The sequence below is a fragment of the Colletotrichum fioriniae genome (genome assembly GCF_027942845.1).
Source record: "Colletotrichum fioriniae strain IMI 355084 chromosome Unknown scaffold_18, whole genome shotgun sequence".
Lineage (NCBI taxonomy): Eukaryota > Fungi > Ascomycota > Sordariomycetes > Glomerellales > Glomerellaceae > Colletotrichum > Colletotrichum fioriniae.
In genome coordinates this window covers 49,939-67,796 of record NW_027076854.1, presented here as the reverse complement: position 1 = coordinate 67,796, position 17,858 = coordinate 49,939, and the positions used below count along the sequence as shown (strand labels likewise).

General features: G+C 52.0%; 2 protein-coding genes across 2 annotated transcripts; one reads left to right on the top strand and one right to left on the bottom strand.

The window, feature by feature from the left end:
• Positions 1–9,134: 9,134 nt before the first annotated feature.
• N0V96_011507 (uncharacterized protein) lies at positions 9,135–10,176 on the top strand (the record flags this gene model as incomplete). Its single annotated transcript, XM_053193527.1, has 2 exons — positions 9,135–9,518; positions 9,667–10,176. The coding sequence occupies 2 exons, from the start codon at positions 9,135–9,137 to the stop codon at positions 10,174–10,176; spliced, it is 894 nt and encodes a 297-aa protein (XP_053048845.1).
• A 4,280-nt stretch (positions 10,177–14,456) lies between these two features.
• Positions 14,457–17,572, bottom strand: N0V96_011506 (uncharacterized protein; the record flags this gene model as incomplete). Its single annotated transcript, XM_065759295.1, has 4 exons — positions 14,457–15,128; positions 15,189–15,842; positions 15,890–16,017; positions 16,816–17,572. The coding sequence occupies 4 exons, from the start codon at positions 17,570–17,572 to the stop codon at positions 14,457–14,459; spliced, it is 2,211 nt and encodes a 736-aa protein (XP_065612017.1).
• Between the last annotated feature and the right edge of the window lie 286 nt (positions 17,573–17,858).

Below are 17,858 nucleotides of genomic sequence, written 5' to 3'. Positions count from 1 at the left end.
AACGGCAGTCCTGAAGCTGGCACACACAACGCAGCACGCACACGCACACAAACACACACACATACACCACACCCCCGACTCGGCTTACCCCTGAGCAGCAAATCCGCCACTCCCACCATACCGCACAAAACAGGTCCAGCAAACGAGGGGCATTCGTATATGGAGAAAAATTCGGAGAGGGAGGTGAGGGGAAAAGAGAAGAGCCGAACCAAAGGAAAAAAAGTTGCAACATACCCATATAGGAACCCCTCCATGGACCACGATCAAACCGCCCAGCAGCAAAGCCGCAGCCGGCGGATAGTAGACGGTCCATCAGGTCAACAGATTCACCCGTGTCCAGTGCTGATTGTTCATTTCTTGGATCTGGCGGTTGACTTCCTGTATCTCGAGGTTCGTCCGCTCGACCGTCGCCTTGCGGTTCCCTTCGCGGCACCACCGAGCGACGTCTCCTTGCATCTTGGTTAACCGACGATACTTCTTGTCCATATCGTAGCACAGCTTGCATCGGTCTTCGTTTGTGATGGTTTCGTACACCAGCTTCAGTCCGCATGTTTCGCCCGTCCGATATTCTTTGTTGCATTGCTGTTTGAACTGACCCCATCTCCAATATCCGCAGGACCAACGTGTTTGATAAAAGTAACACATTGTTCTCTTGTTTCTTGTACCACCCCCTATGGTCTTCTTCTCTCTTGTCTCTTTTTTCCCCCCTTTCGTTTTTCTCTTTCCTCTCCGGTATTTTCTTTTTTGGTGTTGTTTGTCCCCCTCCCCTGGCGGGCCGGTCCGTCTGGCTAGCTAGAGAAGGCAACTAGCTCGTCGATGCGCAACGTGGTGGAGAATAGGATGGAGGAGACAAGGAGGAAGAGGAGGAGCGGTAGCAGTAGAACCGAGAGAGGAGTAGAAGTGGTTCGTTTCGTTTCGGGGGTCTCGGGTATGAAATAAGGTCACGAATGCTAGGTTTGGTACTGGACTGTTCAGACTCTGTTCAGCCAGACAAAAGGTTTGTTAGCCATCTTTTATTTATGTTTTTCTTTTCCTGTTCTCTCATTCCCATCTTTCGAAGTTGGCCGCCCCCTTCTTTTCTTGCCCTCCTCCCCCTACAACATGCAATGCTGTACACAATGATGCTTCTTTGGTCATTTGTGTCCAATGATGGTCCATCTTCTTCAGGGGTAGCCATTTTGGCTTGGGGGGTTTTTTGCCATGGGGCTAAAATGCGTGGGATGGACAGAAAATGTATGCCATGGACTATGATAAAGGAGGGGCGTGTGAAAAAGAAAATCTAAAGGAAATGGTTCAAAACGGAACTGACCAGGCAGACTGTAGTATTATTGAGAAATGGCCGCAGCAGTCGCAGCAGTAGACAGCAGCAACAATTCAGCAAGCTACGAGTGGCAGTGGTGCGCCTGGCAGCCCGTTTCGGCAGAGACAAAGAATGTCGTTCGCAGCCGCGATCGAGAAGTCTCTTTTTTGGCTGTTCGGCGTAATGGCCGTTGGGCAGCAGTGGTCTCTTTTTGCTGGCCCGGCTCGGGGGTGTGGGTAACGGGGGTACGTTTTCTCGATGTTGCTTGACCGGAAATACACCAAGGTGAGGTTGTTCGTTCCTTGTTTGGCCGTTTCGAGGTTTAACAGCTTTTGATGATGCTCGTTTTCTGATTTTCCCCGGCAGCGATGTTTTCGTATCCAGCGTATACAAAGCGGATTTTGACATCAATGTACTTGTCAAATCCGTTTTTTTCTTGCAGCTCTTGTCTCATAGTAGCATATCCTTAGTCTGAGGGGCAACTGGGCTAACTTATACTTTGTCAAATAGTTCGAGGTTGTTGATTGGGACCCGCACGATGTGTTGTCACGACTGGCGCACATAACGCCTCCATACAGATACACTTCACCGCACCGCGCTACACTATACACGTACATTCGCACATGTATACCTACATGATGCATAGTCAACAGGCCGTAGCCATGGCCTTGTTCAACTTATTTCCTATTCGAGGCGTGGGAGCAGTCATCAGGTGTTAACCACCCGTTGCCTCCACTTACATAACGCTCGTTTCCAGAAGAACGACGACTACCGGCCCATGCCCTCGTAATCGGCTTTGATACTTCGTAGAAAAGCGGGAATGACGTACATCACATCTGTCAACTTTCACGGTGGGTATCATGGCTTTCCAAATTCCGTCTCGGATCCGCCCCGTATGGTCCATCGAGACTCGTCGCCGAGATCTTCGTCGTTATTCCCCTGTCGACGATATCAACCTGCCGCCCGCCAGCTTGCATCTCGAGGCTGAGGCTGGCGGTCATCGGAGGATATCTGCTTGCCACGTTTATGGTAGCTTCGAAAATGTCCTCTCAGGGCCCAGGGGACCTTGCTCGACGCTTTACACTCCACTCTCGAGCGTTGGAGATGTTCAAATATGATACGACCTGCAAGGGGGCTTGAACCTGAGAACATGAATCTAGTCTGGCTTCCGACCTAAACGAATGCAGGGAAGAAGAATGCTATGAAATTGGTGTGGGTGGACATGATGAGGCGTTGGCAGGAAAATATGAAAAGAACGCCTATTGTGTGCCTGGGCTGTCAAACTTCAGGTACGAATTGGGGTGACATATCCCTTCCCTCATTTCTTGTATAATTGGGCGTTCATTTCAATGTTCAAGCTTTCCGCCTCTCTACTTGGTACAGTGTGGTACATTCATTCATCAGGCACGATTTCTTTCTTCTACCGCTAAACCATTCCTCTTTCCTGTCACTCAATGCCTAAATGGTGTTCTAATCTGGCCCCTTGGTCGTAACAGTCACAAACACAAGGCGAAATTTCTCCACTTTCAACCAGCGTTTCTTGTATGTACGTGTACATTTCTGCAGAAGACTTGCAGATTTCATCTCCCAGGTAAAACCTTGAATAGTACCCTTGGGGGTTCTTTGAAGTGGGTGTTCCCGCTACGGGCTGCGACCTGCAAGTATTGGAGTGACGGAGCAGTATTTAGCCTCCCGCTCAAGGTAAGGCTGTCTTCTGCCCGCTCTGTTTGCGGCCGCTGTGAGGTTCTCTGTCTCATACATTCCTTAATCCCGTGCTGTGCTTTTGTTTCTTGTTTCCTTGCCCACGGGCCATGGTTCGTCCCGCCCGCAAGAGATAACTGTCAGCTTGACGTGGAGGGTAGGGATATTCGGCCGTTTCCCCTGGAGGGGCCTTGGCAAAGGAGGGGAGGGTGGATGGTAGCCGGCATGAACCATCGAGCCATTGTCTATTTTCTGCGGCGTTGCTTTTGGAACTATTGGCTCCCCCACATTACTGACATATGGATAGAGCATTATGGCGAAGGCCATGTCTAAGGTCAGAAGGCTAGGGTTTCTCCACGGCACCAGGGTTGGTTGACCGAGGGCCGCTTCGTGAGACCACCAGGGCATTGCCTGCCGCTCAGAATGGAACGTCATCGAGGTGACATGGATGCAAGGTTGACATTTCCATCGCCACCTTCCTATCCTCTACTTCCATCGCCGCCGGTCTACTTGAGCCTAAACACGCCGGGGAACGCTGACAACTACACTTGACTACTTCAGACGAGACACAATGATCAAGGAAGCACAACTGCCATTGCAACCTCAGGGACCCTCGCAGCCACTCGGGCAGGGACAGGCAAACAAACCCCGGACAAGGCCAGCTCAACATGCAGGCGACATCGATCTCAACATGTCAGGAAGAAAGCTTTGTCACTCAGGGCCAGACCTCTCTGAGCCGGATGCCCGTTTCCTGAGTCCATCGACCTGGTCATTGACGAATAATCGGTCGTCTCAAACCCCCCTGTCTTATATGGTCTGCTTCTATGGAAGAGGGGGGCGTTAATAATGTCTCGCCTTATGATGTAGGTCTTATGCTACCACCCACTGGTGGGCTAAACCATCTCACCGGCCATGCGGGCTAATAACCGTCTAGGTGTACCGTCGAGGAAATTGAGAAAGTCCGCAGACCCATCCCCTCACATGAACTATCTGGCTTGTCCAAATACGGACGGTCCGTTTGCTTTGTCGACTAGAGAGCCTTGGGTTACGGCGGACCTCGCGACGAGCAAGTTGAGAACGGTCCTGACGAAGGCCTTCGGGCGTTGGTTAGGGCCCTGGGCAGGACAACGTGGCGGCCGGCTGCTGGCCATGGCCGATGTTCCACACTGCATTGCGTTCGATCTGCATCAGAGCCCCAACGAAGGTGCATGTACCTAAGCCCAAGCCAGTTGAAGGTATTTTCTGATGGAAGGTATTGAACTCACTCCCTCTTCTCTGGTTTTGGGCTGGCAGTGTGCGTCGGTTGCCGATCAAAAATGCAGCATCACGGCTCCAGTCCGCCCCTTCACCTATTTCACCTTAGTGGGTGACGTGTGGCTTGCCGAGTCCACCGGACGAAGTTCCCCGGTGACACCTCATTCATCAGATGTAGCTCTCATTACAGTCCGCAGGTGACGGTTTATCAGGGTTGACTCTCCTTGGGATATAACGGCACCACCTATTCTTTCAACCGAGCCTGTACCTTGACTAACTCGATGATATGCCCACGAGCGTTGTCAGCAACTGAAACGGGCTACCTACGATTGGATATAGCTTTGCAAGGAACCCGCATTTGTAGTGCTTTGTCCACTCTACTGGAGCTGTAATAATCAAAACAAGGCTCCGGTGCTCTGTGCACGTTGAGAGCAATTCATCGATTTCGATCGAGTTCCCTGGCACCCAGCTTGGCACACATGACAGATGGAAGTTGAGTGGTCAAGCGGGGCCGCGAACACCTCTTCCGACATTGACACACCTCCTGCAACTGTTCAGGGTTCACAAGTAGGGAGTCCCTTGTGAAGGACATCGATGCGCTGTCAACCAGGAGGCCGTTTATGGAAAGGCTTGCGTTCATGTATGTCAAAAAGGCTCGAAGGACTACAGCGGAAAATGCCACCATCCCATAGACGCGGCCGTCATTTGCCTGGAAACAATAGCTGAACGACCAGCCGCGCCACTCGAGACTGACCTGGTAATGACTGCCGCCGGCGAGGACATCAAACTTTGTCAGGGGGAGGAGGGTGGCTGTAAAGAGGGGAGGCCAGAGATGCGGCCAGTCCATTTACGAGGCCGGGTGATCCGCGGTCGGCGCCGAGATGACTCGGCGAGGTCGTCACTCTAGCACGGGCACATCGTGAACCGTGGCCTCGAGTGGGAGCTGATGCGCAAACGGGACGGCCCGTTTGCCGTGGAAAGGATGTTGAGCACGTCCTCACCACGGATATTTGAACAGTGGAAAACCTCTTTGCACTTTGCACGAAGCGAGGTAGCACTGAGAAACTCCACTAAGAGCGCTTTGAACGGTCTACCTATCATGAGCTGTTGGGGTGTTGCCACCGAGGAACACCTTTGGCCCTTGACTTTGACAGGATGAAGCTAAAGAAACTTGCAGGATTAAGGCCAATGAACATCCCGGGCTTCCAGAAAACGTCTGCAGGCCGCCCGAACTCTTGGGTTTTTGCGAATCATGCGCTGAAGAAACGATGCACCATTCTTTGATACATGATTGGGCGCATTTGGTGAAAAGAGAAGACAGATAAAGGCCAATGACGGGCAGAAGAAACGCACGTCAGCACGCTACTCATGGTTGCCACGAGACGGTAGGGTATGGATGTGTAGACAAGCTGAAAGTCTACTTTGGTGGAGAAGCTGTGATCAGCTGCATCGCGCTCCAGGACCAGCAATGACTCCGACATGGACTTCCACGGAATCCCTTGTCTGCTAGGCCTACTCCGTTGATGACCGATTGAGAGACAGCGGGACAGAGAGCAATCTGCCAATGAATGAAATACCAAGCGGGAACAGACGACGTTGAGACAAAGGAAGGATGTCGATGTGGCCAGGATGCGCTTGACGCTGGCCGCCCAGAACAGACGCGTTTCCGTTACAGCCGCAAGGAAGGCTACCCAAGAGCCTGATTGGACGAGGCCGAATTCAAATTGGTTGGGCCGGGAAAATCGGCCGCACCACCACAACAGGAGCCAAAATAATTATGACAATACGCGATGGGCTTCAAAGCCAGACTTCTTGGAAGGCAGCGCGGTCCAAGCACGGAGCCAAGACCAGGACCAATGATGCAGATGGATGGTGGCAGAATCTGGTGCCCGCATCGTGGGAAAAAGCCGCTTGGCCGTTTATTTCTGCCCGATGTCAATGCGAGTGCCCATCTGGCTCGTTCATGCCGTGTGACGAGGTGTGATTGATATCGTTCGATGCATTTTGAGCTCCGGTCGGTTGATGACAACGAAGGCGTTGACAAGGCGTAGTCAAGATTGCAGCCTCGTTCATCCAGGGGCTGCATCCTGTACGCTGTTTGCTGTATGCTTGACCGGTTCATAAGAAGCCTCCCCTTGCATATTTGATGGCGGTTCCCTGCGGCATGCAGCAGGCGGTCCAATTATGCCCAGAATAGGTGCTCCGGGGTCTGCGTTGTCCATTGTCGTTGCACCTGGAAGAATGGCGGGAACCGGGGGTAGCTGCGGGCGTCTGTTGCGGGAGGCCATGGTTCAAGGGCATAGCATGGAGGGTCTTGACAGCAGTTCGTGGAGATTCCATCTGTACGAAGACAAGATGAAAGGCAGGTGAGGTAGCCAGGGCCAGGGTTCTTGCTCAGGCTGTAGCAGATATCAGTTGATTGAAGCCCAAGGCTCAGTGTGTGGAAGTACGGATAAGGTACCTTACTTTGGAGAACATGGGCGGAAGTGAGCGTTCCTGTTCGGATCATTCTGTGTCTTAGAAGGGATCATAAACAGGCGCAAGTGGTTGCCGGCCCATTATGAGGCCAGGCCTACGTTGTCCGTGAACAAGGCCTAGCCAGTTTTCAGGGGTTCTTGGTAAGAACGCAGGCCAGCACTGCTGGCGGCTCAAGGTAGGATGTGGAATGGCAGTCGTGCTTCTGACGTGAAAGCGAGTAGCAAAACTCTCAAGCTGAGACGCATGCATTGGAATTGTCCAATTGATCAAGGCAGTTGTGAGGTGCGTGAACGGCAAGGCGTTGAATTGTGGCTTGACGACGGGTGTGGATGTCGGACGTTGGAAGGCGAGGTGGAATGCGCCGGTGGAAAGCGCAGACCCGGAGCTGCTTGAAAAGTGGGTCTTTCGGAGCAAGGAAGGTGTGTCGCAGCCGACTGCATTCGATGCAGTCGGATGATGGTCATTGCTGGTCATTGGTGGTGTTGGGTGACTGCCCCATTTCGGCTAAGGTTGATCTGTTAAGAGGAAGCGCCCCCCGTGGCGACCGGGACGAGGAAAGAGGTGGCCGAAATCTGCACGAGAGAAGAGAGACGGGGAAGCTGAAAGCCCCTCCCGTGAGCTTCCTTTTACTCGTAGATCTCTGAGGTCCCACCTCATGCCTGCCTGATGAAGGTAGGTACTTTCCCTCATTTAGTTCTTGCTATCTTTTCGTTGTTCAAAGAGTCGACTCTTGCGACTGAACTCCTGCTTCAGTACGCAGACATGTACTACAGGTAGGTACCTTAGGTAAGGTACTTTATTGAATGACACCAACCTATACTCTCTTTTGAGGTACGTAGGCAGGAGTGACTGAGATGTTTGGATCGAATCCCTAGGGAAGGTGTCTTACCTAGTGTTGAGATAAGGTACTTTGGCCTAAAGAATACCTACGTGGTGGCGGCGTTAGCGTCCGTTTCAGTCCAGCGCCGATTGCTATTTTCAACGTCTTCTTTGTGGAAAATAAGGTGCATTATGCAACGTGGAACGGACAAAACAATGATTCAATGATTGAGGTGAGCGCATCGGAGATGTTGTGCAATTGGGAGGGAGAGTCGATGGTAGCTTACCTGGGAAAGTGCGTGTTCGTTCCGGCGCTACGTAGGCACAGTGCCAGCTCCTGCCGCTGGATGAAGAAATAGCGTTGGCTCCTGTCGATTAAGCATTCATTCAGAGACACTAATGCGCACTGTAGGTCGAACCTGTCGCCAGTACCCCTGTTCCTGGTTCTGCCTAGACCGTGTGACGCAGCCTGGAACGATGGAGGCGCAAGCTGCAGATGCACCACTCTGATTCTCAAGGTAAAGTCGCATCAGGACCCGTTCCTTCCCCTCCACATTGTCACGCTCCTTCCCAGTTCAATAAGCCTCGTCAACGCGCCTGCAGCTTCAGTATCAATCTGATGATTCGAGTTCCCGCCGGATGAAAGGTGCGCCTGTCACCTCATCGTCAACCTTTGTCATCGGCCTCAACGCTGGCCCACGAACTGGACCCCATCTCCTCGGCCCGCTAGCTCGCTAGTCCACTGCCTCTTCTCCGTATCCTACCTACCTCACCTACTCGAGCACCTTATCCTCTGTGCCCCTCATCCGTCCCGATCATCCCTTCCCTCGCGCCCTTGCTTCGCATTCCATCTTTGCCCGATGATTCTCCCGATGTTTGCCAGCATCGAATAGCACAGTCAATCTTTAGTGGGCTCGTTCATCATTCCGTCGCATCACACTTGAGCTGGAGTGTTCATGCTCCTCTCGTCACATTGACGACGAACCTAGCTCCGCGCCGCGGATTTCCTCCAAGTGTTTAGCCTGCCGGTCACCGGCCGGGCCTCCAACGACCAGCCTCTTCACGGCACGCGCGCGCAAAGCGCAAAAACATCTGCCTACACGGCCTTTTCTGTTTCAATCTGACGCGCGCGGTACTCTTCTCGACGCGTCTAATCTTCTCAACTTCAGCGCATCGTTCTCTGTTTCCAACCTACTATCCACCAAAGGTATCCAATCTACCGCGAGGCTTGCCGTACCGTGGTACGCAGCATATCCGCTCGTAGGCTCATCTAAAGCATTCGGCTCTATCTCGCGCCCTCTCATAGCGACCTCGTCGATTCCCGCGCCCCTACTTCCTTCTCGCGCCGCTTGTTTACGCAATTTCGTGCTTGGCGCCCGCCCGGGCTCCGGACCATACTCCGAACCGAAGAACCCCTCCATTCTATCACTCCGAAGTAACAGGCAACTACTGATCACGACTAGACCTGAACAGCCACGCCAGTTGTGCCAACTGTTCCTGCTGCTCCACATCTCTGTCTCATCTGTGCTTCTGCTCTTTGGTGTCATCACCATCTCGTCGCTTGCAGGCGACCGAGTCAGCCATGGACGCAATGCACGACGAGATGGCCCCAGATCAGCTCCTCTCTTCGACCCGCCAGCTTGCTATATCACATTCGTCTCCCGCATTGTCTGTACCCGCCGGCGATCATGGCCTGGGCTACGCACTTTCCTCCTCTCAGCTCGACTCCACGTACCCAGCGGTCACTGGTGCCCGACCATACCCCCGAGCAGCCGATGGGGCTCGTGCCGATGATTACTACTACCATCATCACGAAGAGTACTTTCTCGAGGCCTCGTCAGCGTCTTGTCTGGCGTTATTTCGGCCTCCATACCAGCCTACCGGCGCCATTTCAGAACTTCCAAACGAGATTATGCTGCACATCCTTGGCTATTTGGATGTGAATGACCTCTTGTCAACTTCTAGGGTAGGCATTCCCACGCACAAGTGACCGCCTGCTTTCTTTTGCCTCTGACCTCACTCGCTTCATCCTCCCTCGTGCGAGGTTCCCACCTGAGCTTACTGTCCCCTCCATTGACCGACCCCGTCGTTGCTGAACTCTGCTGATGACATAGACCAATCATCACCTGCGTCACTTGTCCCTCTCGCCTATTCTCCATCACTATCGGCTGCGTCACACGCGTGCCATCCTGCCGCCGTTGCTATCCTCCCCTTCCCGCCCTTCTCTAGCGGAACTCATCGCCCGCTCCATCTTTCTGACTCACACCTCGGTCGTCTCGCGCCGCCTTGCCCGCTCTCTGGTCTCCATCCGACTGTCCCGCCGCCTGGCCTCGCGGCCCTCAGCCGAAGCCCTCGTTGAGCGGGCTGTGCTCCCGCCGGAATGTGTCCCCGGTATGAGTTTGGTGCAAGTCGCGCCCGCTCTCGTTGCGAAGCGCCGCGCCATTGAAAAGGAGAAGGTCAAGGACGGCTTGAGGAAGTGGGTAGAGGGCGTGTGGAAGGGCGAGGTACGTCAGCGAGAAGAGGGCATCAAGAAGTGGGAGGAGACTAGGGGCGTGGGTAGGGTCTGGCGGCTCCGACGATTCTGGGAACGTGTGTCGAGGGGCGACGGTGCCGGTCTCCGGTAGGCTAGAGAGGCAATCTGTACAACTCTGAAGTAAATTGGGCATCGAATTGGGCATCGAGTTGCGGCTCTGGGAGCCGCCAACGGCGTTACTGGGCGGGGATTACGATGTATTCATGATAACGTCGGGTATAATGAGTCAAGTATGCATTAGCAAGTAATTGTAAATTCCCTTGCCGTCTCTTTATCTTCGTCCAAGCCGGTGGCTATGAATACACACAGGATAGCATCCTGTCGTAGGTTGCGCAAAGTTGTAGAAGTAATAGTTGTAAGGTGTATTAATGCTACAAGTAATCATGTTCAACCGCCCTTGGGTCTCCTACAAACCAGCCTAGCAAACAAGTGCCGGTCATGGCAAGTTCTACCTACTGAACCTTTCGCCTCAAATCGACCGTCTGCCTATCTCAAGGATAATGGCAATAATGCAAAGAATACCGACGAGGACGGAAGCCCAGAAAGAACAGAGCGAGATGTAGTAGATTGTACGGATTCGACTGTCGATTCTCTTTTGGAAGATAGGGTCAAAAAGGCCGTCTTCGGAGGGGTACGTAGTCTTGGGTGTTTTCTTTGTGTGGAGGACATCCCAGAGTCAGCACATTGTTGATACATGATGCAAAAGGTAGCAGAATCGCACTCACTTCTGTAGAGGGTTTGGGGGACACGACAGGGTGGCGATTACACTCGGGGCACTTGTGGTGAGGGCCGGCGCACTGGAAATGCTAGCGTCAGCGGGTGTATTCTAGAAGCCGTTGAAGAATTGAGAGCGCCGCCGCTGTGCATACCTCGTCACAATAGACATGGCCGCAACCGAGGGGCTGGCAGAAGGAGGCGCGGCATTGTCTGCATTGGTGGGCGGGCGCTACACCAGGGGACGCTGAGCCTGATGCCGGAGTCGACGTTGGTGTTCTTGGCTCCGCCATGGCAGCTGGGACATTGGTGTCATTCGCAGCAGCAGCCATTGCGAGCTTGTGGTAGTCGTGACCTAGCGATTGGTGATGGGTTTGGCTGTTCGAATTATCCAGATGGAGCGACAAGTTGATGAACCGAGAGACGACGGCGTTTGCGAGAGAGAAATAGCTCTCAAGATCAATCTGCCTCAGTGGCGGCCGGCGCGGAAAAGAAAAGATTTGGAAAACGATGTCTGAAGCTCGCTACTACCGGATGAGAACAAGTACAGAGCTGTGTTGAAAAGAGGGATGCCATGTAGTTCTGAGATTGGGACATAATGTTAGCATTCGAGGCTGGAACTTATCAAATGACATCCATGGAGGTGTAAAGATGGAAAGAAGGAATTACAGAAGTACATGTCGATGCTTGGCAACTTCCAAAACTGACGTGAACCCAGCCTGATATTTCTGCTTCACGGGCAGGTGCACACCTTCCCTGAGGACCGCTGTGCTGTTTTACTGACACGCCGCGGAAACTTGAAGCACTACCTCAATTCCGAAATGATGCCCCTGAACCGTCTCGCACTTGCTTTCTGAGAATCAAAGCACCACGGCCATTTCTAAGGGCTAGCACTTTCCCAAGGAAAACCTGCCTCAGTTATCATGGAAGGTACTTATCGTGACACAAAAGATTTAATTGTCAATGACTCTCGAGGTTGTTTCTACCTAGGCACCTTCCACATTTCAACTCTTGCCCAGCCGTCATTCGTCTATGGGGGAGTTGGAGGTAAGCGGACGTCACTTTCCATTTTCCTGTCACAAACGAGTTGGAAATATGTCAGTGTCGCAGCTAGCCAAAGTACTGCCGAGCATTCACCTTATATTCTCGTCATCAAGCTGTGAACGCCATCCACGGATAGTTGCGAGCATTCGCAGACCAAAGTTATTCCAAGAGACATAAAAACGCCGTACTTCTCGTAGTGATCGAGCGCTGAGCGCGTCAAGATTGGTTAACACCCTTCCTACAGGAGATTGCCGCCAGCGTCTCACGCCAAACTTTGCGCGCCAAAATGCATGATCATTGTCAGGACCACTTTCAGTCTCCCTGGCCCAGCTATTCCAATACTTCATAAAGCATCCATATAACCAAGAAGCTGCATCTTCCACGATCTGTAGCTATTTGCCGATACAACTTTCGAATATTTGACACGTCACGGTACCTACCTTATGCTGGAAAGTAGGATGTGCAAACTAGCTCCAAAGCCTACCTTAGGTATTTGCGACCTCTATGGGCCTACGAGGCAGCCTGATTAGGGATCTCCAGGGCCACTGATCGAATGTCTGCTACATGTTTTCCAATTCACAAGCCCCCGAAATTCTGGTTCCTTTATCTCTAAACTCACCAGGCGTTGATACACTACACATCTTCTACAACATGAGTCTCCCATCAGAACTCGAATCAGCGGACACTGTTTTCAGTATTTCTCCTGTATCAAAACGATCACCTGCACCGTTTGACTTGGCGTGGAGAATTAGATCTTCCACAACTTAGTTTTGCGCCAGGGGTTGAGAGCTCTGGCCTATAGGGGGTATGCCGTCCGGCTGCCCAGTGCAGATAATGATATCGCCGAAATTATGCCCGTTGTTCTGTTTTCTTTTCCTGATTCTTCATCCGCTGCAGATATGTGAGATTAACGAGAACGAAGTGCCGCAAGACGAGTCAGATATGTAGGATGATAGTCCCTTCGATCACTCCTGCATATGTACGCAGTGCGGATCGAAGTCGACCCGGACAGAGCGGAAGGATTCTGCATGCACAATCCCCTCGAGTCTTCGACCAAAATCTCCAATCATGCACCAAGCTTTCTACGCATTACGCAAGTCAGTTCTGCAGAAACCCCGAATAGGAGTCCAGTCAAGGTATTTCGTAACACTGTTGAGCGTAGCCAAACTTTGTTTTGTTCGACTATTGTCGTGCCTTGGGCCCGGATCTAGTCTTGGATAGGGACTGCTTAGTCGAATCTCATTTGGCAAAAACCCTGGGCCGAAAGCACGCGAAGCTGACCTACGCGTCCCCAACGGCAGTATGTAATTGCGGTGAAGATATACTTCCGACATACCGTCAACCCTGGGAGCCCACTACAGCATATGCTCCCCATCTTCATTTCCATGCCAGTGACTTTGTCCAAAAGTCTTCAGTCTCATGATGTGCCTGAGAGGCGCAGTCTTATATCCTACAAAATTATGCATCATTGTGCTTAGCCACACAGCATTCGAGTCTGTTCGCATGGTCGTATAAACGCTCTTTACTATTCCTTCAAGCTACGGAGGTTCTGCACCATGTGGAGACCTCGAGTTCATAGCCCAACACGCACTTCCTGTCACTATGATGAATCTCCGATATTCACTTCCAAGTACAACGATTTGTACTCCCATCGCAGCCTCCGTCACAAACGTTGGTAAGTGGCATGCAGCCCTCTTGTCAAAAGAGGATCTGGGATAACTAAAATCTCCATCTTTATCGCCAAAATAAATATTTATGCTAGTTGGCATGCCGGATAGCTCTCAGTCAAAGGTATGTTGGAATGGGCGTGGTAATGGCGAACCTGCTTGGTTTTGAGAAGCCCCTTTTCAGCTTTGAAAAGGGGAAATTTGTCATACAATCCGGATGAATACGCAATGCACTTGGAACAATATGTATGCTTGTGCAACTTTGAAAGATGATTGCCAAAGTATAACAAAGAATGAAAATATAAACAAAAACGACATAAGATAATTCGTGTCCCATGGCATTTGTAGTAACACGCTTTCACTCATATTCCCTCACCAAAGCACCAAGCAGCCGCAATTTGTCATTTTGCCAAGTAACTACTCCTCGTTCTCCCCACTGTTCTCATTTCAAAAGGGGGTTTCAAAGAAAAGCAGCTTCTAACAAACAATACTGATTTCCCGCGGGAATTGATTCCTCGAGGCCTCGCCTAATCCGTATTCTTGGGTAACTATTTGATGTCTCAGCTGGTATAGTAGTCCTTGATTTCATGTGAATGTAAATGTCTCACAAATTCTTCAGCACATCTGTAGAATTTGCCAAGAGTCATTCTATACATGAGGGCAACAATATTTTGGAGACTAAAATTAAGGTTTGTGAACACTCGAAGTGGCCGCATCGGAGCAAATAGGGTGTCATGCTGGGAAGCCCCTCGGAGCGGAAGGGTCAATAGTCATGGTTCACGGTACTGCCTTGTCAGCTGGAAGAGACATGTCGCAGTTTCATATTTGAAGAAAGATATATCGATTCCCAGTAACAGAAGATCAAAGGAAGCGGAGCAACTTCCGAGATGCCCTGGGCTCCCCTATGCAACGCTACACGATAGATGCTAGACGCCAGAAAACTCCATCACCAAATCCTCTTTGCGACCATTTCGTACCGTTGAACTCCGTTATAGTCGCCTTCTTGTGGCCTTTCCGGTTTCGGAATCCTTCCCTTGCCCCCCTTCAGCCCCTCCTTGTCATCAGCGTGAATCCATCTTCGCCGGTCTTCCGTGACCTCGATTTGACCGTAACCTCCAACTCTCTTCCCGGTGGCATCATAGACCTCGCGCTCCTCCTGACCGGTAGCCACCATGTGTTCCTTACGCTTCATCTTGGCGTACCTGTTCCGGGAGTATCGCAGGAGAACCATGCCTAACAGCAGTTTGATAATTAGAAGGACCAAGAAGGCGATGAAGAAGACGACAATCATGGTCACCGCCGCAATCACGTCGTCACTGGTCCACGTCCACCATGCCCTGCTCTGAACGCTTGGTTCCCCGTAAGGATAGCCGTAGACGGCCCGGCCTAAGGCGTCCCGAAGTAACGTGTCGAGACGATCAAGTGCTGCCACCATTGCTGGCGACGATGGCGTAGCAGACTCGACGGACAGGGACGTCTGCGTGGACTCTGCGATAGGCGTAGCTATACGTGTCGAGAGGAACATGTGGTACGTTTGAACAGAGGCTCGAATGAACAGGCACGACAGCGGAATGACAGCCAGACCAAGTCGTCTCGTCAGCGAAGGAGAAACAAATGCCTGGAGAAACAATTAGTTTCCAGCAACAAAATGAAAATGGCCTGCTCCGAGTCTGCTCACATTGGTGTAGTAGTCCTTGCACAAGATGTCAAGGATACGGCTATAGAATGTCGGCTTGATGTTGTTAAACTTGTTCACGTAGGCGTGTTTGATCGTGTCGACCAGCATCTCACTGCCTATGACAATGAGAAAGGGGGACAACACCTCGCCAGACCAAACCCAAGACGGAAGAATAGTGAAGCTGAACGGCAGGATCGAAGGACTGTGAAGAGGCATAGCGCCAGAACCTCCCAGGTCACTGTTTTCGGATCCTGCCCCAGGTACGGAGAGCCCACCAACCTCCACAATATTGCGCATACCTATGATGAACAGCATGATCCAGAGTTGGAAGCGCTCCACGATGTCCGCACAAGTCAGCTGGAACAAGTTATCCTTTTCAAATCTCTTGAACACTGTGCTCTTGATCTCAACAAATTGGTTAGAGATCATGAGAGTCAACAGAGCATTTGAATAGGAGTTGACAGCTACGTTCAGCGTGATGACTTGGTAGTAGAGCGCCACAGAATGGATGACATTGTAAATCAGTGCAAGTCCGAACATGCCCAGCGGAAGGAGCACCTTGGATCGACCAGAGCTATTTCTTGACAACGTTTCGGAGCTGAAAAGACACTCAAAGATGTCTTGACCAAGCGCTGAAAGGAGGCGATCCCCAACCTAGCTAGATTAGCGACAATTCTTCCAAGACTAAGAAGTAGCTTTACCTCGAGGACGTTGTAGATGACATAGAGCTTGATTCCATCCTGCGCTCGAATGAAGTGATACATTCGGCTAGCGTCCAACTTCATGAGGAACAGCGAGCTGAAAAGAATGACGGCGCCTTGCAAGAGATCTGCTTTATGAAAGGAAGACAGATTAGAGGGTATCGACTTCGTCCTACGATGTCGATGCACTCTAGAGGCAGAAGGGTGTGGGGGGTGATGGCTCGAAGGACCATTCATCTTGTGAGTGATGTGCCCGTTCCCATTCAATTTAACCTCATGTTCGATAACCCCATTGCCGTTCGCCTTGGCGTCAGAGTCGAGATGGACAGCTGGGATGTTGTCAGGTAATCTCACATCCGTGGCTGGAGTAGATGATCTGCGCCCCGGCGGCCGACTCTGGCTCCTGTCGCGGCTGACGAGGTGATCGCTGCCTCCTTTTTTGAGCGGGCAACGTACTTCTTGCCCTGGGTCTCCGTGCTCTGGCCCATACTCTGCCCAGTCCGTACCAAACGAAACCAACCATGAACCGTGCCTCCTTGATAGCCATATAACCCCACCACCTGAATAATACCCCGAGGGCAATGGTGAATCTCATGGGCAGGATAGTAAAGTTATAGAGCCAGGCATCAAGACATGCCAGAGCTCCGAAATAGAGCGTTCTCTCTAGAAATGTTGGCAATAGCAGAACATTTTGAGTCTTTCCCACTTCACGACGTAGGACTCATAGGGTATATCGTTCGTGTGCGAGTGGTGTATATACAGAGGGCTCGGTCGTTGGGCTGCTAATTCCAACTGAAGGTGCGTGGGTATAGACATAGGCGGGAGGGGTATCGAAGGAGGCAGGGGCGACGGCGGAAAAGGATCATTTCGCTGTGACTTTGTTGGCGGCGGTACTTGGATCTGTGGTGGTGGTTGCTTGTTCTGACCTGTCGGCAGAGGGTTTATTGCGTTGAAGTGGCTGGTGGCATCAAGATTGAGAGGCGGTGGCCTGGCAACAGCGTAGAAGGAATTTCGGCGGGGCGACGTGGTTTGTGACTGAGATTGTCGTCGATTCGTCGGAGGCGTCGAGAGCGTTCTGCCCGAGGTAGGTCGTCTCGGCTCGTCTTGATATCGCGACCTATTTCCGCCGTCTGTCACGGGGCCGTTTGGTCGCAGAGAGTCTGGCTGACTGAGTATCGACTGTCGAATTGCCTCGAGTTGGTCTGCTAGAGGAGAGCGAACCGGCTGCTCTTGACCGCCGGGGGTTTGGTCGGGAACTACTGCGACAGGGAGAGCTTCGGGGGCGGTGAGTTGTTGTATCCCTGCGACAGATAATCTCCTAACATTATCGTGGCTTTGATTCTTCTTCATGGATGCGGAGCTCGATCCGGCCCTGGCCCTTGACTTTGGTGCCACGTCGCCCTTATTCTCAGCCTCCTTCTTCTCGGCAGCGGTCGCAGGCTCGGACGTGGAGGAAGAGTTGGACGAGTCTTGCTTCTCGGGCTTGCTATGCGTGGATGAAGCATCGGAAGACTGTTCTTCATCGGAGTGGCCGCCGGGAATGGTAGGGAGGGTCGAGGTAGGGGGTGCGCTCGCAGACACGTTTGGTAAGGGAGGGAGAGGTATGTGCGACACTTTGATATCGTTCTTGGCACTCAGAATGCCCTCGTCGTATGCCGCATGTTCGGGAGCGAAGGTAGGCATAGGCGGGAATGCTTCGACCGGCTCTACGGGCAAGACAACGGGGCGTGCAAAAGTTTCGTCATGGTTGTCATCGTCGGCCCCTCGATCATTTTGGTGTTCGCTCGCCGCCATTCCCAAGCCCTTCACTGTCTTTGTTGGATGGGAAGTATCGCCGCCATTCGCACACGGGTATGGATGCTGTGATTGGTATCGTGGAACGCAAAGGACTCTTCAGATTGGAGAATGGAACGAAATGCGCCAGGATTTTCTGGGCAAGTTTTGCGATAGCATCTGGCGCAGTGAGTGG